This window comes from Mugil cephalus, chromosome 2 (assembly GCF_022458985.1).
Source record: "Mugil cephalus isolate CIBA_MC_2020 chromosome 2, CIBA_Mcephalus_1.1, whole genome shotgun sequence".
Taxonomy (NCBI): Eukaryota; Metazoa; Chordata; class Actinopteri; order Mugiliformes; family Mugilidae; genus Mugil; species Mugil cephalus.
In genome coordinates this window covers 7,656,769-7,680,321 of record NC_061771.1, presented here as the reverse complement: position 1 = coordinate 7,680,321, position 23,553 = coordinate 7,656,769, and the positions used below count along the sequence as shown (strand labels likewise).

Sequence of the window (23,553 nt, the reverse complement as noted above, 5' to 3'; positions counted from 1 at the left end):
TTGACGGCAGATGCCTTTGCAGCAGAGAGGACCACGGAGGATGTGTTTGTAGTGTTGCGGGACAAAATGCGGATATGTTTGAACAGTGTTTTGGCGACATTTAAACTGCCTGATCTGATGAGCGTCTGAGGGAAAAACACCTCGTCTCCGAAAACCGCAGTATCAGGAGGACAGTCTCAACTGGTCCGGATGGGATGGATGGGACGGCTTGAACGGTGCACTTCTGCAAGACTCACCCCCACTCACGTAAGGGAATGTATTACTGAGGCCAGTCTTTCCTCTTACTAAAACAGCCTGGATGATCTGTTGACAACAGTCCCTCACAACTGTGGTAACGATGGAAAGTGGAGTTTTTCTGCCCTGCCTGGATCAGTTCATGCTCAGCCCACTTGTCACTTGGGTGAGTAATGCAGAAGACTCGATTTCCTGCCAGAGAAACCTTGACATCAACCTCACATCCTGTATTGTCTTTGTTGTCCAGGTGAAGACGTTTGTGCCAAATGATGGGGGCACGCACTTGGATTTTTCTGAATTGCTGGATGGAGTCTTTTTAAATGAGATCATGACTCAGATGTAAGTCACTTTTTTTTGTCGGTTTGATTCTTGCAGCCAGCGGTTTGTTTGTCACACATTTGCCAGTCTAGGTTGTGAGCAGATGGATGTGCAGATTAACTGCTTGTGTTTTGAAGCTTTTGTCTGTTAGAGATTTAATGCTGCGTTTGTTATTAAGTTGTGCTGGATGGTGACATTTACCTGGACATGTGTGCATGGTTGAGACAGAAATCATAGTCAGTGTCTTTCTCACCTCATGCCATCGATAGCAGCCGCTGATACAGTATCATTCTTACCCAGCCACCAACAGTACCGGCTTTGTCACTCTGCAGCACTAAAAGGGCTCTTTGTAGTCTGCAGCAGACTTTAAATGCAACTTCTCCATTGCTTGCAGGTTAAGTTTTCTCCACAAAAATCTTTGAATTTGCATAAAAACTATGTGTGGATGCTTGCAGGGACACCAGTTTGGAGGTAAAAAAAAATCTGCCCAAACATGCAGGGCATCATAGATACTGTCAAGATGCTACTTAAAAGATTATCATTTGGTTGCCGTATGTTCTGAAGGAATTACCCTCATCCTTAAGAAACACAGACCAATGGAGTTCACGCATTGAGTCTTCATGCTAGAAAAAATAATTCTTCAGATACCGACAGGAGATTGAAACTGAAGAGTTGCAAAGGACCAGGAAAAAGTGATGACCCAGTGCACTTGTGGATAATTCTGTCTGGCCACCTCAACCCTACACCAATCCCACTTACCCCCTCCAGACTCACAATAACTAAACACAAAGCAATGTTGCGCTCACAGAGGGGAAGAGGCGGGATAATCTCCTGGATTGGGAGACCCTCTGGGATTAGGGCCTGGCGTTTAGAGCCAGTGGGACACAGATGGGAGGGAAGAAGAGTACCAGAATGGGACAAATAGGAAAATAGGGCTGAGTGGGAAATGGGCAGACAAAAAAAAAATTTAAAAAGGATGCACAGGGCAAACTTTTTCTTCTATTACGTCTCTCAAGTTTTTCCCCAGGTGAGGAATAATTAATTTTGAAATTTGGTCCATCCCGTCCTCAATCTGTTTGCTACAAGCTCTTGTCTATGCACATCAAGCGTCCTGTCTTGAGCACCGAGGTGAAGTCTGACCTATTTAACAGCACTGAAGTCCATGAGTGATAACGCTTTGACAGTTCAACCCCAGACTACAGTAGACTCCAGCCAACAGTCCAAGAATCCAGCTAAAGCATTTCTTTGGGGAGAAAAGTCTAATGCCACCCCATTTGGCTCAAAAACACTCCCGTTTGGTGGCTGAAAGAAATGACGTCAGGCGGGCTAAAGTTAGGAATGAATAGCGACCTCAGACATGTTTTCATGCCGATCTCTGAGCCAAGACCTTTAGCAGCTTGCGGCTTCCTCTCCCCTCTGTTCCAGTGACAGCCATTTGTTTGTTTGGGAATGGTAGAAACGTCAAGTAAAATGCCTTTATGCTGTTTCTCATTTGCAGAAATCCCTCAGCTGCTCCAGAGGGTGCAAACAAAGCGAGCAGGGATCCGAGTCAGAGGATCCAGAACCTAAACCTTCTGGTCCAGAGAATCAGAGCGTATTATCTGGTGAGTTTTGGATTTCTCAGCAATATCACATGATGTATGTCGTATGAAACCTACAAGCTGCTAAGCTCTCGATTCTCTCTTTACATCGGATTATGATATACCGAGTTCTACTTCAACTTCCCATTATACACGCACACACTGCATCACTTGGTAGCACTTGTGTCCCAGCAAATGAACTAGTTCTTCTTAAGATGCATGGCCTAAATATCGGCCATGTGAACATCTGTGTAATCAGCACAGCAATGAGGTTAGAGCCCAGCAGACAGGCAGACAGACAGAGCTTTGGACTGACACATAAAGTCACAAGATTCTTGGTCAGACACCAGCGGTGCTGAAATCTTAGATTTCTTTCTGTGTCACAGTAAGTAATTAAGAACAAATAATTCATTTCACAGAGGACAATCAAGTTCCACAGATGAGCACAGTGAAAGAGCTGTGGCTTCTTTTAATTGTGGTACCAGTACGCTGTGGTCATAATGGAATGGAAAGAGAAACAATTGATTGCTTTCAGGCTTATCTTTGTGGCAGACTGCAGGTCTTGATTTTGGCCTTGTTAAAATGATTCTCATTAACCAAGTAGTCTACATGTAGGGCGGCTGTTGAACTGCTGCAGTTCACTGTTGTTATTTTTATTCTCTAAGGTCAGCTGAAGGACTTGACTGCTCCACTGGCTGACAAACAGGGGGGACTTTGAGTCAAATGCAAATATCTGTGTGTGACCATACTCTCAGTGACAAGGCTAAAAATCTAAGGTGTTGCAGGTAGCATGTCTACCGTATTGACGTAAAGTGGAATTTAAAGCTACTAACTAGAGAAGAATGGGTGTCAAACAACATAACTAATCTGGCCCATGGGATGCTTCAGGTTTCACACAGTTTTAGTAAGAGTTGTGGACATAACACAGTACTGAGATCCAGAGCTTAACAGAACTTACAGTTCTTTTTCGTAAGAAATGTGGTTGCTTATTACATGTCTCGTAATAGTGTGGTTGATTAAATATAAACACTTTCAGAATGTTCATATTTGCACTTCAACAAAGGGAAATATTTGGAGTTGTTATTTATAGGTTACTACACTGTTAAGTTACTCGTCCGGCCCCCTTGAGATCACATAGGCCTGAATGTGGCCCCTGAACTGAAATGAGTTAGAAACCCCTGCTCTAGACAAATGACATTTTTGACCCTATGAAGGTTATAAATAAAAAGTCAAGCGATCATAAAAGGGCCTGGGGACCAACAACATTTCATGAATATTCACCAAACAATTTCAGATGTGCAAAGTGTAGCGATAATGTATTGTCAGTATTTTTTATCCTCGAGGCCATGGTAGCCTTCAAAAAACAGTGTGAATCCAAACAACTAATGTTAGAATTACTGGATTTGTTTCTCATCCGCTGGTGGAACTGGAGGGAGGTCAGGGGATCATCAATACACAGGAAGTCAGTGCAACATCCCCAGCAATCCATTCAAAAGATTTTCCAGTTAAGGTCAAAGCTAACTGTTTCAATCTAACTACCTCTCTAGCATGGTTAACCACCATGCACCCCTGAGCCTTCTCAGTCATCCTGTGTAAAAACACTGTCAGTTCTACAATGCAGCACCAAAGCCTTATTTATTTATAACTTCAAGTCATTGCGTGTTTGTATCTATCTTTTTGAACGCAGCTAAATAAGGCAAAGAAGAAAGTTGTAGACTAAAAGAAGAATGTCAGTCTTGCACTCTATTATTACACATAGAAATGAATTTCTATTCAGCTGAACTTTACTTAAAGGACCACAGTCGCTGCTACTAAAAGCTGTGACTCGCTTTTATGAGGCTAAACTCCACTCCACTTTTGCTTGTCTACGCTCTACACTAGTAACTCACTGTTGACCGTGAGGATTTAATAACAATCCCTATGACACTGCACACACGCACGTTGCACATACATGAATGAAGCCTGAAACAAGACTGCGGCGAACAGTTTTGGATGATTTCACCGCTGCACCAGGGAAACTGGCTCTGCCATCTACCCATTCAGAGCATTCGTTGGCTGCGTTTCTATTCATGTGTTTAAGCAGCTGCTATGTGCTGTACATACATACGTTCCTGACGACTCAGGCACTTTGACTAGACTGCAAGAAGAGTTCTGTCTGTGTTCCACTTTTGCAACAACAAAAAAGTACTTATCTTGTTTTTCTCAACCCATCTCTTTTTTCTCTTTATCTTTTCTTGCAGCATAATCTGAGACAATTGATCATGATTCCTTTGCCCAACGTGTTGCTGCTTGTCAGGACTCCGTACTGTGGTATACTCTTTTGATACAACTCTCTTCTGTTGAAATATTAGAACATGTTTACAGACTTAGTGTCATGTGCTTGCTAGATCTAAAATGATAAAAAAGATAAGATAAAAAAAAATACCCTTGCAATATACTATTGAGATTTTAATTGAGTGGAGAAAACTGCAAAACCATTCTAATTCAATTGCACACTATCAGTCTGATAACCACACTGGCTTGTGATGACACAGCTTTGCCAAGTGGTGACCCAAATTCACCAGCCAGCACTCTATCCAGTTTAAATCTGTGCCAATAGTGCTTTAGACTTCAGTCCAATAGATCACATTTCAGGTCATTAACTATTTATTTTTTTTAACTCTCTGTAGAACAAAGTCTGGATGAAATGAGGAAAATGTTGCTATTATTGCTGGGATGTGCAGTCCAGGTAAATGCTGACTGACATTCAACCTCAACACATTCATTTATAGTGTGTTTGGTGCTGTGCCAAATTTCTGTGCGTTGTTGCTTACTTGCAGTGTGAGAAGAAAGAGGAGTACATCGAGAGGATCCAGACGCTTGATTTTGACACAAAGGCTGCAATAGCTGCACACATTCAGGAGGTATCTGACTTTATGTGACCCGTGCTTTGAATGCCGCGGCACTGTTGTACAGTAAATCCATACTATGTTTCAATATCAACCCAAACAAATCCATGTGTTGTTTCGGTTGATATTGAATCCTTCTTTGTGACACCATGCTGACTGTCCTGACCTTCCCAGTTGACCCACAGTCAGGAGAACTTGCTGGACCTTCAGTGGTTGGATTCCAGTGAGGTGCACCCAGATGACATGGAGGCAGTAGCAAGGAGCATGGCTACACACCTGCAGCACCTGCTAGACCAGAGGGACACACACCTGGAGGTATTTGTATTATATGTGTAAATACAGCATATTTTCTTTAAATTTGCTAAACATGTCCATGTTTTGTTCACATAGTTGAATTTTGGATGCAAAATTGAAATCTTTTTACAGGAAATTCTTTCTTTTTTTACATTTTAAACTAAGGACAAAGATATTAAGCTGAATATGAGTTCTCTGAAACTCTGATGCCTAACCTGCTTATCCCTTTCTTCCTGCAGACTATAGCAGAGCTAATGCAGGAAAAAGACGGTGTTGTTAGCTGGCTCTGTAGCCCCTCCAGCCCGCAGTCCGGTAGCTACTCTCCCAGCATGCAGCAGCAGCAGGTGGGGACGCAGCAACATCTAGCGGTAGAGTTGGCTGACTCCAAGGCAAAGATCAGGCGACTTAGACAAGAGCTGTGAGTACCTAGATGAAAAAAAAAAAAAACTAAACTATAGTTTATTTATTTTTTGCTAAAGCCATATGTTACACACACAGGAGAGCAGGAATATTTCACTTTATTAAATGTCAGTGCGCAGTGAACGGTGTCTCACAGCACACATACTGATGCATATGAAATTGCTGCATTGTGACGTATACAAATAAAATGGGACCAAAAACACCTTTTCATGTTACAATTATACTTAACTGAGTCAAGAACAAGTGAGATCATGATAGAGGCTGCAGAGTTACGCCTGAGTTCCTTTACTCCCATGATAAAAGGATGGTTGAGTTAATTGTTGTTTAGGGTAGTAGATGGTGATGAATGCCTCTCCTCTATGGAGCTAGAGAGAAAGAGATTCTACAGGATAAGCGATGTCCCACAGAGTTTGGCCCACATTACAGCCTGCCCGCTACAGCTTGGCAGGTTCCATGGCTGTGCACTACCACTGACCCACATTTGCTCTGCATTTACCACACATACACACACACACACACACACACACATATAGCCATCCATTTGCGATCATACATCCATCCTTCCTCTCCATCCCTTCTTCTCTGCTGTATTGTCCTCGGTTGTAATGTTCAGGTTCACACACTGCTGCATCTGAGCAAACACAATATCACATAAAGCCATCGGGCACAGCTTGAGTTTGAACCGTTGAATGGCCCAGGCCTTAAACTGTTCTCTTATTCACAAAAACCATAGTATGGGATGCTGTTTGTGTATGATAAGGCACATCTGTTTTCTTAACCGTGCTTGGGAATGAGAATTAAAAGGTGCTTAATCACCTTTGTGTCAATAAAGTGTTAGTGTTAATGAGGGTCTAATTATGTTTTTAAATTTTGATCCAAGTGATGAAATGTAGTAATGCAAGCTGACCTATCCACCTGATTGTTTCTCTGCACGGCTCATCTGACCCAAGAGAGGAGAAGAGTGAGCAGATGCTGGACAGCAGACACGAACTGGAGAACACGGAGGCAGAGCTGAAGAGGATCCAGCAGGAGGTCTGAAATCAGAGAAGAACACACTGCAGATCATCGTGATGGCGACACACAGTAACCTCCTGACCTCTCTGCAGCTTATGCAGATTAATGAACACCGCACTTTGCTGCAGGGCAGTGCTTAATAACAGCAAAATTAAACCTCTGGACACAGACTCAGAGATACAACTAAACCTCATATGGATTTGTTTGAACAGGAGATCCCTGCTTGTATTTTTAGTTTTTGACATGTGGCTTAGATGGCCGCATTTTATCCTTGTGGGGGCAATAGAACAAGTCATGTTATCAACAACAACATACTCTGAGCAACATCAGAATGTATTTATTTATCATTTAGGTGTCTGCTAAGATCTGTACTCTTTCTCTTTTCTTTGCTGGGAGCAACATCTGTGTTTTTGGCAACCTCACACTTTTACAGCTTGTATAAATAAATCTAGAAATGCAGCCCATTAAACCAAAGCAATGAGATTAAAGACACTAATGAGTACAGTAGACCTAAGAGGAACTATGGTTTTCTATTTTGTCCATTGTTTAATATGCAGACGCTGATGTGCAGCTTTAAATATTTTAAACGCAATAACAGTGAGAGACAATTTGGTGGAAGAGGTTTCCCACTGCAGACATAGGTATGCTACGAATGAAACGCCTCTGTCCGTACCTTCAACAGAACTCCCAGCTGCTCGTGGATGCGCGCGCAGCCCGAACGTACCGTGACGAGCTGGATGCCCTGAGAGAGAGAGCCATCAAGGCGGACAAGCTGGAGAGCGAAGTGGGACGCTACAGGGAGCAACTGCACAAGATAGAGTTCTACAAGGCCAAAGTGGAGGTCCATGCCCGACAAATATTTTACCAGTGATTTTTTGAGACATGAGTTTTAATCACATTTGCTTTGAACTACAAACAAATGTTGAGATTTTAAATATTCACGGGTTATAAGATTATTAAACTTGATGCACCGTAACAAAAATGCAGCGTAATAACTTTTAGATTTTGTGTCTTAGGAGCTAAAGGAGGATAACAGGGTGCTCCAGGAGACCAAGGAGGTATTGCAAGATCAGCTGGAAGGCTGGAGGGCTCGCTCAGATAAAATCCATCAACTGGAGAAACACAGTCTGCTGCTGAATGCCCGCGTCCATGACATGGAACAGGTCAAACGTCTCTACGTCTTTTTTTTTTTTTTTGTTCAGTTATTTTCATGCTGTTTGGTATTAACCCTCTTTCAGAAACACAGATTGCTTGAGATGTAGCTGCAACATAGAATTCAGCATCAGATCCCTCTTTTCAATTTAATGGTCAGCCTGTGCTTTGACACTTTGTGTTTTCCCATTAGGAACGAGAGGCCGACAGGAGGCGCATTGAGGAGCTGCAGGAGGAGAATCTGGGTTTGTGTTTGGCGCAGAGGAGGAGCATGGAGGAGTCGCAACATCTGGGCTGGGAGTTAGAGCAACTTGCTAAGACCACAGAAAACTCTGAGGGTAACAACTGTTTTTATGATGAAGTAATGGGAGGCAATGTTAATGGTAGCTAAAAGTGGGTAGATAAGGAAATGAGTCTGTAAATGATGTACGTGCATGCGTGATTGCTTTTAGCTATTAGAATTACTTAAAGAGACCATGACTCCAAAGATGCTTTTAATGTGATTAATGTTATAGTTTAATGTCATAATTAGTCTAGGTTTGTCTACATAGAATCAGAAACAATCAAATGAAGGAAAATACACTTTAAAAGTTCTCCTATATACACCTGATTTAAGTAAAAACGTACCAGTCTAATATATAAAATGATCATCATTTTAATTTCAGGATTATCAGAGAAATAAGAATACTTACTGTGTTTCTAAATATTCCTGTTCTCCCAAAACTAAACTTGTCATTGGTCGAAACTTATCCGCAATTGTGTGTTTGTCTAAAGGCCAGCAGACTCTGAGCGAGGAGGTCAGTGAGAGGACCCGTAGTCGGATGCTGAAGCTGGAGAAGGAGAACCAAAGCCTCCTGAGGACCATCGAGGAGCTCAGGGCTACAATTAACAACAGCACACAAACCAAACATATCCACCAGGCAGTGTGCAGCCCCAACCACTGTACTTCATCAACAGATCAGTCCCCAGTGTTTCACATCTCCACAGAAAATCACACTGATGTGTTCCCCCTCAGCACAGCAACTCAGCAGATCGTGAATGGAGATTCAGTCTGCCATCAGCAGCTTCATACAGAAAAAAGAGCCCAGAGTGAGATCCTCCTCACAGATAATCCAGACCTTCATATTCAGGAGAAAGGACAGCTCGAGGATGGAGGCAGTGGAGACTCTTTCAAAGACATTATGTCTGATCTGGAGGTCTTAGAAAACAATCACAATAGGCTCCATTGTTTTGTCGGATCTTGTGTTCACTCTCCTGGCTCAAGGAGCAGCAGTCCCTGCCATGAAAGCGTCTTCACAGGTCTGCCAACACGTACCTCCTATGCCAGCAAGCACACACAGCGACTGGAGGCCAAGTGCAGGACCCTGGACACAGTTAATCAGCATCTACAGGCTTCCCTCGACAACACTGGTGGGTTCTGTGCATCAATTAAACATTTTATATGCAGTCACGTAATGCAGTAATTCCTAACTATCCTCTTTCATCTCTTAAGAGCGAAAAGTCCAGCGTCTGGAGGCAGAAGTTCAGGAGCTGGAAGCAGAGAACCACAGTTTGCAAGCCACCTTAGAGGAACTTCGGATATCCGCAAGACGTCTGGAGCAACTAGAAACAGAGAAGCAAGGCCTGGAGCATGAAACCACCACGCTGGAGAGAGACAAGAGGCAGCTGGAGAAAGAGAATCGACGTCTCCGGCAGCAGGTAGGTAACCTTGTTTTCTAGTTTTCAGTTGCGCTTGAATAAAATTACAGTTATTTTACCTTCCTCTGTTCCAGGCTGAAATCCAGGAAGCCAACTTAGACAGCAGTAATGTCTGCATGGCAAGCTTGGAAAGGGAGATGCGTTTTCTAGTGAAGGAGGTGGAGGGGTTAAGAGAAACTGCTGAGAGGGTCAAAGGCCTGGAGAGAGATAACAGAGAACTGACCAAGCAATCTGCTATCGACCAGAAGACACTGGCAACACTCAGAGAGGTCAGGACTGACCAAATATATAATCTGTTTTAATTTGTCCGTTATTTTATTACTGCGTGTGAATTCCATGTGTATATTGGTCTAAATCAAATATTTAAACACACGCTGAAAATTAATATTTGTTTTTTAAATTAAAGTAACAACATGAAGAAAAGTTTTTTTTTGGACCACCTGAATGGTGGTAGGTCTCGTTCAGGTTTATGTTCTATCATCACCAAATGTCACTAAAGCAATAGTCCTCTTTTTTTTTAAGCTTACATATTGAGGTATGGGAATAATTTGGGCCTAAACGTTTTGAAAAGGTGCTTTTAAAATACAGACTTCTACACTTAACATCAACATTTGCTTAGCATTTCCTTACTGTCGTACTGTTTTAACATTCATTAATTAAGATTAATCCAACAATTAGAACAATTAAACTTTCAATAAAATGCTTCATGAGAATATTGTTAGGCATGACGGTGCTTTGAGGCAAATGCTAATGTTTTAGCCATCGGTGTGTAGGCATGACGATTAGACAAAATAAGTTTGGTACTATTGGATAATAACAGTTTAGTGGAGAGTATGGATATATGTGCTGTATTTTGTGGCAATACATGCAAAGATATTTCAGTATAAAGGTGGACCAATTTAATGACACTGTCATTCCTCAAGTCGTTGCTACTCTGGATTTAGTATGACCTGAATATTCTGTCCCATTGTAGGAGTTGGTGAGTGAGAAGCTGAAGACCCAGCAGAGAGATAATGAACTGGAGAGGCTTGCACATGAACTGGAGATGAAGGTTCTGAACCAGGAGAGTGGACAGCCAACTGAAGAAGAGACGCCAGACAACAGGTTCATACATTCTTAGAGATCCTTCTTTCTGTCCCGTAACAACTCAAGAGAATGTCACAACTAAGGAGGATTTTCTTTTCTTCCTCTTTTTTCTCTCTGCAGCAGGTTTAAGATGTTGGAGTCCGAGTTGGAGAAATCTCTTAAAAAGTCTCTGCAGATTAAAGATGACAAGATGGCTGCTCTGGAAGCCCGTCTGCAGGAATCCTCATCCGTGAACCAGCGGCTTCGCCAGGAGCTGAAGGCGGTAAGTCATATCACGAGGTTAATGTTTGCTCTGTCCGTTGGGTTCCGAGATCCATCTTTTTGATCCCTTTCCACCAGGTGAAGCTGAGCTTTGAGGCCTTGCAACAGAGGCTGGAGGAGGAGTCCACAACATCAGGCTCCACCCCTCCAAGCGAGACAGGCAAAACTGTTAGCGAATGGCTGCGTGAAAGCCAAGAGGCGACCAAGGAACTACTGAAGCTCAAAGACCACCTTATTGAAGTGGAGAGAAATGTTAGTAGCAATCATCTGATGACCTGTACGATGTTGTGGTATTTAATAATTTTGTGGGTCCTTTTACAGAACAGAACAGACATAATGTTCGAAATAGATTATTCTAAAGCTAACTAGACTTCCCTCTCCTCTCCTCTCCTCTCCTCCCCTCCACTCTCCTTTCTCATCTCCTTGTGCAGAATGCGACACTGGAGGCAGAGCGTCAGGCTGTGCAGGCCCAACTAAAACAGCTGGAAAGTCAGTCTGACAGCCAGCAGGCTCAGATTCTTGCCCTGCAGAGGCAGGCTGCCTCACTGCAGGAGAACAACACAGCCCTGCAGACACAGAACGCTAACCTGCAGGTGACATTACAATGCACAGCAGTTTCTAAAATAACCTTCACTTAACGCCTCCTCTAACATTCTCCTGTGAGCCTCTAATTGTCCTATCGGCACACGCATGACACAGTCATTTCTTGGCCTTCAAGGTGGAGAAGTCTACTCTGAATTCACAGAGCGCCTCCCTCATGGCCCAGAACGCTCTGCTGCAGCAGCAGCAGGCTGGGACAGAAAGTGAGCGGGACAGCGCCACACGCGAACGCGAAGAACTGCGTGGGGTTCACGAGCAGCTATTGCGAGATCACGAACGCCTGGCAGTTCTGCATGAGCGGCAAGCCATGGAGTATGAAACTCTGATGGGTAAACATGGCTGTTTGAAAAACGCCCACCGCACCCTGGAACTGGAGCATCGTACACTGCAGGACAGGTGGGGGAGACAAGGAGGCTTTTTTTGTAAATTTCGTAAATCCACTCACTTACTAGTTATGAGGGTGAGTGAACGATGAAAGCACTGAAACTAAAAGATGCCCAAGGGTCAATTCAAAGCCTCTATGCAGGTGCGGTTATGTAATGTCATACAAAATGTCTGCTAGTTCATGTGTGTCCTTGTATTCTGTTACATTTAGATACAACAGCCTGCTGCAGCAGCGGACCAAGCTAGAAGACCTGGAGAAAGCACTGAAGGAGGAGCAGATGAGGATGGCCCTGGAGAAAGAACAGCACAGGACGACTGCTGCCGAATGCTGCAGGCTCCGCGACGAGAAGGACTGGTGAGGAAGCACGTACACACACTGGACAACATACGAACATACCAGCACACACCAAGATCACCCATGGCTTAGAGAAGAGCATGATTATCACTGGACGTGTCTTTAAGGCTGAACCAGACACACCGTCAGCTTGTTAACGACAACGAGGCGCTGACAGCAGATCACAAGCAGCTCAAGAGCCAGCTGAATGAGGCCAAGCTGGAGCACACCTGGCTGGAGGCTGACTTTTCCAAGCTCAAAAAGGAGTTTCAGCAGATGGACATTACCTCCACCAAACTCACCAACCAGTGTGAGGTATGGATGTGCAGAGTGGACAGTCTTAATTAACTGAATGTATGCATTGTATTGTAGCTTTGTGTTTTCATGATTGAGATTTATTTAATTTAAATATATGTTGGAACATGTGAATGTATGCCTCCATGTTTATGTGATATCTAGTTGCTGGGCCAGTTGAAGGGCAACCTTGAGGAGGAAAATCGCCACCTGCTCTGCCAGATTGAAACCTTGATGCTACAGAACCGGACCCTGCTGGAGCAGACAATGGAAAGCAAGGATCTGTTTCATGTTGAGGAGCGACAGTATATGTAAGCACACCGTGACAAGATAATGTTAAATTCAATCTGGTCTTATCTGTCGATTTAGAACATGTTACAGTATTTTCTTAATGCATAAAGGCTCAGTGCCTGATAAGTACAAACAGTACTCTACACTGCTGAGGACACTAAACACCCTGCTCACAAGCAGGCCCAAAGTTTTAATTAGGATCTGTCCATCTTCTCTCTTTACTCTTCTCGCTTCAGTGACAAGCTTAATGATTTGAGGAGGCAGAAGGAGAAACTGGAGGAAAAGATAATGGACCAGTATAAGTTTTATGAGCCCTCGCCTCCACGCAGGTAAGTTATCATTTTAATTTCATATTTACCAGTTACACAACAACTTTAGTATTCATCTATATATGGCTGTATTTCCAACTTTTATTCACTCTGTTTTTGAAGGGAACAATGCATTCATTTGAAAATGCTTATCAAGGGTTTTCTTACTTACTAGTTGGTATACTGTTTGGGGCTGAACTGAAAACCAAACCTGAAGCCAAAACTCCCCATAAAACTTAAGGGAATTGCAAATTTCCTTCATGCGCTTGTCACTACATTTCAGATATAGTAGTTCTTTATTAACAGAGGAGTATTGAGGATAACTGCTTCAGGTTTCCTTTCAGACAATGGAACACAGAACACTGAACGGTTCTAGCTCATCTTACTGCTTGATTCCCACTCCACTTTGACCACTTTTCCCCTCCTATACGTATATATATTTCTGGTCATTCCTCTTGTATAATTGCTCTTCCACAGACGTGGAAACTGGATAACTCTAAAGTTGAAGAAGCTGATGAAATCCAATAGCCGTGACCATGGACTTGATCGCCCACCCACCCCCACACACTCAGGCGTTCCCGTGTCCCGCCTCTCATCTCACGACAACAGTTCCTTCATCAGCTCAGATGGCTACGGAGGCTCAACCTCCACCGCAGCAGGTGATGTCGTCTCACCCCGGCGTAGCAGCAGTGAGTATATCCTTCGCAAATTCACACACAGATCAAGTGTACAAAGAGGCATGGATGAACCAATAGTCACCTTCCTGAGATTTGACAAAACCACCCACTCTACCTCTGCATTTTTAAAGAAGATGTGATAACTCACATCAGTTTATAGTCAGCCTGTTTCAAAACTGTTTACAGCCGTTATTGTTTGTTTGTCCATCGTCCACAACCTCCACACTGTTTTATTACTTGGGATAATTTAGCTGCTTGAAATGTGTTTGACTACAGGAAAGAAAAATAGTATTCTTTAAAGTTTTTGTGTCAGAAGCATCAGAAGCATGTCTTAATGTGTTTAAATTCAAGCAAATGTGTGCCATGTCCAAAGAATCATTCTTCCTGGTACATGAGATGTGTGAACAATCCTCAGTATGTCTTCACTGTGTCTTATCCTTGTCTCTATGTATTTATTTCCTTCCTCTCTATGCCCTTGCCTCCCTTTTTCCCTTGTCTTTTCCCTCCTTCCTCTCTCTCCCTTGCTTCCCGTACTCTCTGCTTGCATCAATCCCCTCTCTCCCATCATTTCTGTCTACATGTGAACGCGCTTGATGTTAAAAAGCCACTCTGAAAATGTTTCCCCGTATGAGGAACAGGCTGAAGGACAGAGACAAAGTCAAGTCCCTCTTCCGTCGTTCTATGTGTAAGAAAGACTGTGGCCCAGTATCTGGTCCCATCTTAACTCTTGTCTTTTTTTTTTCACTCGCACCAACATGATTAATTATTTTGATGTAAATTCCATAATGCTAACATAAGACTAGCATGAGTGGGATTCTTTTCGGTCAGAAAGATGCAAAATCACTAAGAATAATATGCTAGCAGTGTCTCCATCAGTGGCAAACTCATCTCACGACACTAACTTATTCGTTGCATCTACAGAACTATTTTTTTGTGTTGCTAAACTTAAACCGTGTGAGCTTTTTTTTATTAGAACTATAGAGGTCAAAGAAATGCTGCATTGCAGGAAGACACTGGTGCTGCAGAAGCTGTGTCCTGCCAGGAGCAGGACGGATCCAGATTCAGTATAATATAATAATATAATGAGTATAGGCTATCTGCCTCTGTCACAATGACCAAACTACTCAAAACAAAGCCCTTGTAATTCCTGCAGTCATTTCACATGTCTATCACTATCCTTCATCCACTTCCTGCTCCTTCCATTCCTTCATCCACCCATGTAGCCTTGAGCAGCTTATCCTGTCCCCCGGTCCCATTTAAGGCCCACCAATGGGCTGAGAGTTCAGAGCAGCTGGAAGGATCAGAGGCTGATGTGGATGAGGGCAAAAAACACCCACTGACCTCATCTCTTACCACCTCCATCTTATCCATCCTCCACCTTCATCATCCCACCACTCTGACATCTGGCCATCCCACCAGCCACATCACTGACACTGTTCCAGATGTTTCTGAGCTCTGTGTGACAGGTAGAGTCATCCATGATACAACACTACAACACTGACTCTGTGTTCCTTATTAGAAACTCGAAGTTCTGAAAAGTGTTAATCTCCTGTAACGACTCAGTGATTTCTCTTTTTATGCCCCGCAGACAAGGATTCAAACGATAGGATTGTGCCGTGTGGATTTGAGGACAATGACGAGCTGCAAAATCACGGTAAAACCTTCTGGATTCTCGTTTAGAGGATTCGGCAAGCATGCAGATGTATAACCAGCTCAGGAATTAGAATAAATCCATCAAATCGCAAACATGACCTTGTTTCATATTAATCTCTACGCTGATCACCAAGGCCCACATCACTAAGGCTCAAGTCTGCTGCCCCCTGTTGGCCATTTAGAATATCATGTTATTAATATAATAATAAGCTACAGAAGTTTTCATGATTGAAGAATTGTATTTGTCTATACGGTACTACTGTGTTGTAATCTCTTTGCAGGAGTTAATGGGGTCCAGAGTCGGGCCCAAAGTGAGAGCAGCGGTGAGTTCAGCCTGAGCATGGAAAATGAGCCGTGGTCAAACGGCAGCAGCCCCGTCCAGCAGCCACCGTCACGACGCTCCTCCTATCAGGCACCCAGTGATACCTCCACTCCTCAGCATAGCACAAAGCAGCAGCAGCACAAAGAGAAATCCTCCACAATGCCTACTACCAACAGACATATTTTAGATGTCCAGCCTACACCTAAACAGAAAGACGCTGCACTGTCTCAGGAGTTCTGGCTCACCAGGGGTACTAAAAGCATACGAAAGGGGTCGATAGCAAAGGTTACTCGTCGATCATCAGATTCAGGAGGCACAGCGAAAATTAACCAAGGGCTCAATGGGATAAATTCAAAATCAATTGCTAAGGAAACTGAAGTTACACGAGCCTCTGCGTGTTCACCAATCACAGTGCTGTATGTTCAGGGTAAGTCCTCATCAATGTCTGGCTGCCTCAATTGCTTTTCCACTCCTCAGGACAAAGACAAGAGGTTGAAAGTACCTAAGTCCCCTAAAAGCCTCCCCCGCGCTAGCAGTGTCATTTCTACAGCAGAGGGCTCATCCCGACGCTCCAGTTTGAGCAGCGACTGCAGGGTCAAGGCTGATCCACTCCCTGTCCAGGTTTCAGAGGAGAGCAATAATCAGGAGGACACGGCGAGTCAGCAACAACAGCCAGAACCAGACACAAACAACAGTGAACCTGAGACAATGCCACCTGTCAAACCTCCAAGAGACCCAGCGCTTGTTGTTCCAACAGACAGCACCAAACCCCCTGTGCAGGAGTCCCTTTTTGGCTCCTCGTTCACTTTTAACACTGTCTTCTCAAACACAATCTTCAGTGAGTCTGTGGCCCCTGCCACAACTGGTCTGGATGTGCTTGACACCAGCCAGACCTCCCTCTCCCCGAATCCGTCTCTGCTGCAAAACTGTCCACTTGAGAGCCAGGAATCTGCTGAGCACGCACCACAGACACTGCTCAATGTGGAAAACCAGCAGAGTCAAGGTGCAGAAGATGCAGATGGGTTTCAAGGGAAGGACAAGGCACTCACACTTGTATGAAAGGGACCATATATCTATATTTACAAAGAGACATATGATGTATATACATCTATAAATACACATATCTAAAATAAAGCGGACCTCTGCTTGAGTGTACATTTCTACTGAAAGTTGTGTTTTTTCCACTCTGCTTTAGCACCTGAGCAATGGATCCAGATCCATACAGTATTGATTTCCATCCTTGTTCTGATTTTGCACAGTGATGTTTAATATAATTAAATTATATGTAGATGGATCTCTTCCGTTTCCCATTAATAATTAGACTGGTGCTGCTCACCTTTAATTTGCAGCTCTGACAATCTTGTGTTATGTATATATTTGCATTTGCAGAAACATTTTGTTCCTTTTCGTGGTTTTATTTATGCTCCTTCACTAAATACAAAACCGTATTGTTTCTGTGTCTCTTATATTTGACTGTGATGTTCGTATGTGAGAATAAAGATGTGTATATCTTGTAAAATAGGAAAAATAAAGAAACTGTGTATAGTGTGCAGTTTATTTCGCTTGGGCCCGCCCCGTATTCTCATTGGACGCGAATATAGTCACGTGAGAAAATGCGGAAACGGGTCGATTTTTTTGAGTCGATAAAGCAAAACATTCGGGGGTGGTGAGTGACTCAGTTTTTCGCCTACGCTGTTCGGATGTGCTGGAGCTGTTTCATAAGCTGTACCGGATAAGTCGACAGTTGTTCTCGGGGTTTGGCACGATGCTGAACGCCGCCGCCGCGGAGAGGAACAAGGAGCCCATCCTGGCGGTGCTCCGGGAGAGTGTGAACACCGGGAGAGCCCTGCAGGCTCTGGAGATCTCCTCCGGGACCGGACAGCATGTCACACACTTCGCTCAGGCCTTGCGGAATATAACCTGGCAGCCCTCCGAGTATGACCGCCAGTCTCTGGCCAGGTAAAAACAGGTTGCGTGCATCACTATTTGCATATCAACAGCTCATAAGCGAGATATCGGTAATAACAATGAAGTGGCAGTGTAACTTTATTGAGAAGACAATGCTACTGATGCAGGTAATCACTGTGCAGGTCAGGCTTGTTTTGTTGAGTGCTGCCTGCATTAACAATAACACCTTTTGTTTCCATTCTCAGCATAGAAGCGTACAGAGCTCACTACCAGCTGCCCAATGTGAAGCCAGCCATCCACCTGGACGCTTCTCAGCCCCATCAGTACTGGGGAGGGATCCAGCCAGAGAGCCTCGACCTGGTGCTCAACATCAACATGATCCACATTTCCCCCCTGGCTTGTACGGAGGTGGGTCGGCTGCTAGTTTTAGATACGCATGCACCGATCAGCCACAGCATTAAGACCACTGACACAGACAGGTGAAGTGAATAACATTGATCATTTATGTGGGTGTTGCTGTCACACGTACCACCCACCTGAACGTTCCTGCTGACCGGGCATCCTCACCGCACAGCAACGACACTCCCCGATGTCAGCAGCCACCCCCTATAGGGCAATGTGCCCGAACTCCAACAGAGCCGAGCTCTAAACTTCTCAGTTCCCAGGCTGACCTAAAGGCTCCCACTACGAGCTCAGAAGGCCCGCACACATTCCCTGAGGAGTCAGAACAGACCTCTATAATTTGATGCAGGTGGTCTTAATGTTGTGGCTGACTTATGCATGTGCAGACTGCAAAGTCCTTTGAAAACTACTGAGGCGTGTGACTGCTTAGTGCCCTTTGGAGTCATGGCCCAGTTTATCACAGTTTGTTCATGTATTTCGTTGGTTATAATGTACGCACCACTACTGCACAATATAACCTGCTGTGAGTAATTAAATGCTTTATCTGACTTACACTGCTAAAAAATAATTTCTTATTTTGATAGAGCAATATTATTTTTCATCGCCCTAGTCTGACTTGATGTTACACTTATATTTTCAGTGCATACATTTTAACATCTAATGTTATTTTATCTTGTGGCTTTTAAGAGTGTTACTATTATATGCAACTAAGCTACTGTGATGAAGTCATTTCATTTCTCATGGATCTTTAAAGTGTAAGTCTAAGCTGTGGTTCTTTTCAGTATCACGTCTTTCAATTCATTAAAGACACCAAGAACAACAATGCTTCAGTAGTGGCCTGGCTCTGAGCTTTGTGCTTTCTTCCAGGGTTTATTCAAAGGCGCCGGAGCAGTGTTGAAGCCGCAGGGTCTCCTAATGACATATGGGGTGAGTGAAAAGACCATTTAATGCCCTGAACATTTACTTTACACATTCATCACATACTCATAATCACACACAATTTATTATTTCTCACAGCCCTACGCAGTGAATGGTCAGATCACTCCTCAAAGTAATGTTGACTTTGACTACAGCCTACGGCAGAGGTAAAATGCTCCATGTTTTATGACTCTTTCACACGTCCTATGCTTTGTTAATTCTTTAATGAAAAAGTGTTATATAACTGTGCCGTCATAGCTATTGAAAATCTTTAAACCTTCCTTTATTTTTCTAATGATTTATTTTTTTAATGATGTGTGACGCTAATACTTTAAGTACACACTATAAAGAAAAGTGGTTTTGCATGTTTCTGTCTGCTACGTAATAAAAGCAAAAGATTTTAGTTATTGCTTTATGTTGCAGGAACCCAGACTGGGGCCTCAGGGATATCTCGCTCCTCAATTCTATAGCACAAAGAAATGGTTTATTTCTGGAGAAAATGGTAAGTAATGAGCACATATTAGTGGACAACTCCTATTTAATTTCAAAAGGACCAGAAACAGTGCAGCTATGAGAGCGTGTGGGTTCACTGATGGAATATTTTCTCTCTTAGGTCGACATGCCAGCAAACAACAAATGTCTTGTGTTCAGGAAGGAGAGTTTGGTGTAAAGTATCATCATGTACCTTTTCTGAACAAAGAACCGCTTTGGAGCTGGATGATGGAAGCGCCTTAACTTAAACGTGAAGCCCAGATACATTTTTAATAAAATAATTCGAACAGAGAATAATGTTTTCTCCATATTGTTATACAAACTGGCAATAAAATAAGATTTCATCTGATTTGTACTTTAATTAATACACTATTTACCTACCGTATTGCACACATGAGGAAAATTAATCAGGCACTCTGAAATGTTGCCCGTGTTCTACAATTCATGAATGAATAGTCTTCTATTCAGTCATCTATTCATTTCATTTTTTATTCATGAAGCTAAGTTAGCAGAAGTGCTTTGCAGAGGGAGACAATTAAGCGAGAATATATTTTACATTTCATTGAAAAAATACATGTATTAAAGACCTAGTAATGTTTCTTTATCTACAGCTTTTGCAGGCTGCTGTCATATTTTTCACAGTACAAACGTACCGAGTACATGTTAAAAGAAATCAATATTTAAACTTATTTTAAAACATTATTCAGCTATAAATGGGCTCCTGACACACCTGGAATGCATTTAAACTTGCGCTGAAATGAATACATAGAAATGATCTCTTATAGCTTCGCTGACATGCCGTATTGTGTTTTGATGCAAAGGAATATTAAATCTGAGTTCTTTTATTAAAGTCTGTTGTTTGTAGTTTGAAATGTGTCCAAAGGTCCTGATAGCTTTACACTGCCTCGCAAGTCTTTTTGTTCAGAACATCTCGCAGCTTCTTGAGTCTGCGCTCAGTTATGGCTCTGACATAACTGTCTGATTGGATGATGGCAATGCCATCCTGTACCACACCCATCACCAGCAAAGGGTTCTCCTCCATGGTGATGTTGGGGCAGGGACAGCTCCAGTCTATCTTGGCAATCGTCACCTCTAGGTGTTTGGTATTAAAGAAAGTAAGGCCCATCTTTTCATCTCTCAGGACTTCTTCCAAGCTAAACCGGGCCAACCCAGAGTCCAGGTCCTCAACCAGCTCTGTCAGCCGGCCCACAATAGCAAAGTCACTGCGGCACAAGTTGGGCACCATTTTCCCCTTCACCCGACAGGTCCTGCAAGGTTTCTTTTTGGCTTGCGGGCAGTTTGCCTCACACTCCTTTTTAGTGCGGAAGCTGTTGGCATTACCTTGGCAGCCGCCATAGGCAAACGCTTGGCACTGCTTCATTACAGAATTCCAGGCCCAGCGCGCCTCCCAAGATTTGCAGGGGCCCTGAACAGCAGGTAGGAGGCAGATCCCCATCCCCTCTCTCTGACACGAGGCCTTACATTCCTCGTAGGTCTCGAATCGGTTGCGGCTGTCATCGCATCCTCCGCTGTTAAACGTCATGCAGGAGCCCAACTTGCTGTCATAATACCAGTCAACATGACGCTCCGCACTGCACACTCTCAAGTCTACCTCAACCAGGCAGTCTGCTGGTGAAAATGGCCGACCCATGGGGATCTCAGGATCTTCAGAGAAATCATCGCCAGCGCGGCGAATTACAGACAGAGGGTAGTCTGCATGAAGAACTCCAGCGGTATTCCGTGCAATACAAGTGTAGATACCTGTGTCCCACACCTGGGCGTTGTAAATGACCAGCTGTCCAATGTTGGTGATGACCACATTGCCATACATCTGGTCGGGCCTCATGACCAACCGTTCTCGTCGCTCACTCTGCTTTTCCCACGTTACATCAGGTCTGGGCACCCCAATGACATCGCAGTGGAAACTGACTGTGCCTCCGACATAGATGGACTGGTGGCGAGGGTTGGAGTACAGCGTGGGAGGCAAGGGGTCCTCTTGGGAGGATGTTGGGGTGGGGTTAACTGTAGTGTCTTGAGGCAGTGGACTGGTGTGGGGCCCAGCAAGGTAGAAGCGGCAGGGGACCACCGTTATAGTGACGCCCCTGATGCAGGCTTCTGCGTCCATGTAGCAGCGGTTGAAATATGTGAGGCCGTCCGATGCACAGGTGAAGTTGGGCTCTTTCTCACACCGGTCCTGGCACTTGCAGATGGGCTGTCCGTCCCAGATGTCGCAGGTGGCTCCCTGCTGGCTGCAGATAAAGCCCTCACATGTAGCTGTGGAGGTGGGGGCAGCATCTCCGTCGCCTCCACCCTGCCCACCTGGCCCGGCAGGGGTGCCATCAGAGAAACGGGCAGCGACACAGCTGTAGAGGCCACACACGTTGGTGCAGCATTTCTCAAAATCAGCACAGTCCTGAGCACACACAAACATACAAGATCAGTTTCTTAAAAAGAACAAATTATTTAAATATATATAAATATGCACGTTTGATTGTTCATTGGTGCGTTATTAACAATTGTCTCACCTCGTCTACGCTGCATTCCCTCTCACAGGTGCTTTGCGCATCAACCCACAGATTGGAGTTCAACTTGTTAGGACAAAGTCCCTCGTGCTTAACATCGGGCCCTGCCACACTTGCACACAAAGAAAGTTCGAGTAAATCGCAAACCAGGAGCACCAACAAATACGCCCGTGTCCATCCGAACGGTGGTTTATTTGAGCCGTGCGCGTTATGCCAATTTGTACCCTTTGTATGTTTACACTCCAAGAGTAGTGGGGGGATTTTATACATTGTTGCTCTTTTGTGTGAGTCGCCCACCGAGTAATTCCATTCCTCTTTGGGTCCTTCAGAAAAGGAAGACGCCTATTGTCGCTTTTCAAACAGGTCCCTCGGTTTCGTGCCCAAACATAAGCGTCCGTTTGCTGTGCGCAGAGAGAAAGGCTGTATGTCCAGCGATCAAGACGAGCTCCCGTGCACTGGACATTTAGTGAACAAAATATATTCCGGTATTAAGTAAACCAAATCTTCCGAGGTGCATGAAATATCCGCCTTGGTTATCAAAACTCCTGCAAGAGTAAGCAAAGTCGACATCCTCGGACGGGCGAAATAAGCGAACGAAAACTGCACAATGGGAAAGAAAGACGCAACATTAGCCTTTCAGAGTGTGAATGGAGGTGGAAAGGGCAGCCCACTCTGACCGCCCCCATGGTCGTCCAGTGTCTGAAACTTTTATGAAGCAGCACCATGCGCTAAGCAACTGGACAAACATTGTAAAAACATCAAAGAAAACGTGGGGCAGTGGTTGCAAGCTGTCTCAACAACCTTGCGCACGGAGCTACACGTTCCGGTGAGAAATCCAATGTTAAATGCGTCCAGACAGCATTTATAGAGGTGTCATTCATAAATAAGGCTGCGTGCTGCTTTCTTGCAAATAGCTGTTGGTTGTGACTTAAATTTGGGGACAGGTTATAGTACTTTTGGATGTTTTGCACACGTTTTTGGTGCACAACTCAAAGGGTGAAAAGTAAAATAAAATAAAAAGTCGTCCGGGACGTAAACGCGTAAAGCGCAAACCCCAAACACGGGGCGTGCCACGGCTCGTCTCGCAAAACATGTTGTTTACGTCCTCCTTGTCTAGACGTGGGTCAATTTACCACCGTCCCTCATTCACGCAGCGCTCAGAGATGCCACGGTCAGGTGGGAAGACGTAAAGCGCCACATTTTCAACAATGTGCGACTCATCTTTGTCCCGGCTCAACTCGGAGGCGATGAGAAGCAGCTCCCCTCATCTTTTCATCGGAGGTGACCCTGCAACCTTTGGGTGACTTCTGACCGCGCCGCATTCATGCGCTGCGGCGATGTTGCCCGTTATCCAAAATCTGGCCAATACCGAGGGAGCACATAATCAATTCAGCACCCCCACGGGCTTTATTGAGCCTCAGCACCGGCGGCCCCGGACCGGACAAAAGGAACAAAAAAATTACTGGCACAATGACCTTGGTAAATTTAAACGAACAAATATAT

At 44.1% G+C, this 23,553-nt stretch overlaps 3 protein-coding genes across 6 annotated transcripts; 2 read left to right on the top strand and 1 right to left on the bottom strand.

The window, feature by feature from the left end:
- On the top strand, nt 1-16,973 carry LOC125004739 (girdin-like). 4 transcript variants are annotated; one of them, XM_047579602.1, is made up of 29 exons: nt 1-400; nt 482-573; nt 2,051-2,156; nt 4,373-4,442; nt 4,802-4,860; nt 4,952-5,035; nt 5,195-5,335; nt 5,554-5,732; nt 6,685-6,766; nt 7,431-7,589; nt 7,765-7,911; nt 8,094-8,238; nt 8,675-9,310; nt 9,393-9,598; nt 9,673-9,867; nt 10,572-10,702; nt 10,808-10,946; nt 11,024-11,197; nt 11,377-11,538; nt 11,664-11,941; nt 12,141-12,284; nt 12,392-12,578; nt 12,723-12,868; nt 13,085-13,177; nt 13,634-13,845; nt 14,438-14,518; nt 15,057-15,299; nt 15,422-15,487; nt 15,768-16,973. In XM_047579602.1, the coding sequence occupies exons 1-29, from the start codon at nt 338-340 to the stop codon at nt 16,865-16,867; spliced, it is 5,520 nt and encodes a 1,839-aa protein (XP_047435558.1). In that variant the 5' UTR covers nt 1-337; the 3' UTR covers nt 16,868-16,973. The 4 variants fall into 4 exon arrangements, with proteins under 4 accessions (XP_047435558.1, XP_047435557.1, XP_047435559.1 ...); XM_047579601.1 differs by having other exon boundaries at nt 10,805-10,946; XM_047579603.1 differs by lacking the exon at nt 14,438-14,518 and having other exon boundaries at nt 10,805-10,946.
- A 447-nt stretch (nt 16,974-17,420) lies between these two features.
- mettl26 (methyltransferase like 26) lies at nt 17,421-19,877 on the top strand. Its single transcript, XM_047579623.1, has 6 exons — nt 17,421-17,767; nt 17,962-18,124; nt 18,986-19,045; nt 19,136-19,203; nt 19,460-19,538; nt 19,650-19,877. Exons 1-6 carry the CDS (start codon nt 17,574-17,576, stop codon nt 19,704-19,706), a joined length of 621 nt encoding a protein of 206 aa, XP_047435579.1. The 5' UTR covers nt 17,421-17,573; the 3' UTR covers nt 19,707-19,877.
- A 121-nt stretch (nt 19,878-19,998) lies between these two features.
- Nucleotides 19,999-23,445, bottom strand: wfikkn1 (WAP, follistatin/kazal, immunoglobulin, kunitz and netrin domain containing 1). The gene is made up of 2 exons (XM_047579616.1): nt 22,054-23,445; nt 19,999-21,941 (listed from the first exon to the last, which is right to left on the bottom strand). The coding sequence occupies exons 1-2, from the start codon at nt 22,318-22,320 to the stop codon at nt 20,424-20,426; spliced, it is 1,785 nt and encodes a 594-aa protein (XP_047435572.1). The 5' UTR covers nt 22,321-23,445; the 3' UTR covers nt 19,999-20,423.
- Nucleotides 23,446-23,553: the final 108 nt, after the last annotated feature.

What these genes read in the sequence shown, in the direction of transcription:
- mettl26 (XM_047579623.1), top strand. Translation starts at nt 17,574, where the DNA reads ATGCTGAACGCCGCCGCCGCGGAGAGGAACAAGGAGCCCATCCTGGCG. An exon ending in GACCGCCAGTCTCTGGCCAG is followed by an intron (nt 17,768 to 17,961) that starts GTAAAAACAGGT and finishes TTCCATTCTCAG; the next exon opens with CATAGAAGCGTACAGAGCTC. An exon ending in CCCCCCTGGCTTGTACGGAG is followed by an intron (nt 18,125 to 18,985) that starts GTGGGTCGGCTG and finishes GCTTTCTTCCAG; the next exon opens with GGTTTATTCAAAGGCGCCGG.
- LOC125004739 (XM_047579601.1), top strand. Translation starts at nt 338, where the DNA reads ATGGAAAGTGGAGTTTTTCTGCCCTGCCTGGATCAGTTCATGCTCAGC. An exon ending in TCAGCCCACTTGTCACTTGG is followed by an intron (nt 401 to 481) that starts GTGAGTAATGCA and finishes TTTGTTGTCCAG; the next exon opens with GTGAAGACGTTTGTGCCAAA. An exon ending in CATCGTACACTGCAGGACAG is followed by an intron (nt 11,942 to 12,140) that starts GTGGGGGAGACA and finishes TGTTACATTTAG; the next exon opens with ATACAACAGCCTGCTGCAGC.
- wfikkn1 (XM_047579616.1), bottom strand. Translation starts at nt 22,320, where the DNA reads ATGTATAAAATCCCCCCACTACTCTTGGAGTGTAAACATACAAAGGGT. An exon ending in GGGAATGCAGCGTAGACGAG is followed by an intron (nt 21,942 to 22,053) that starts GTGAGACAATTG and finishes GTGTGTGCTCAG; the next exon opens with GACTGTGCTGATTTTGAGAA.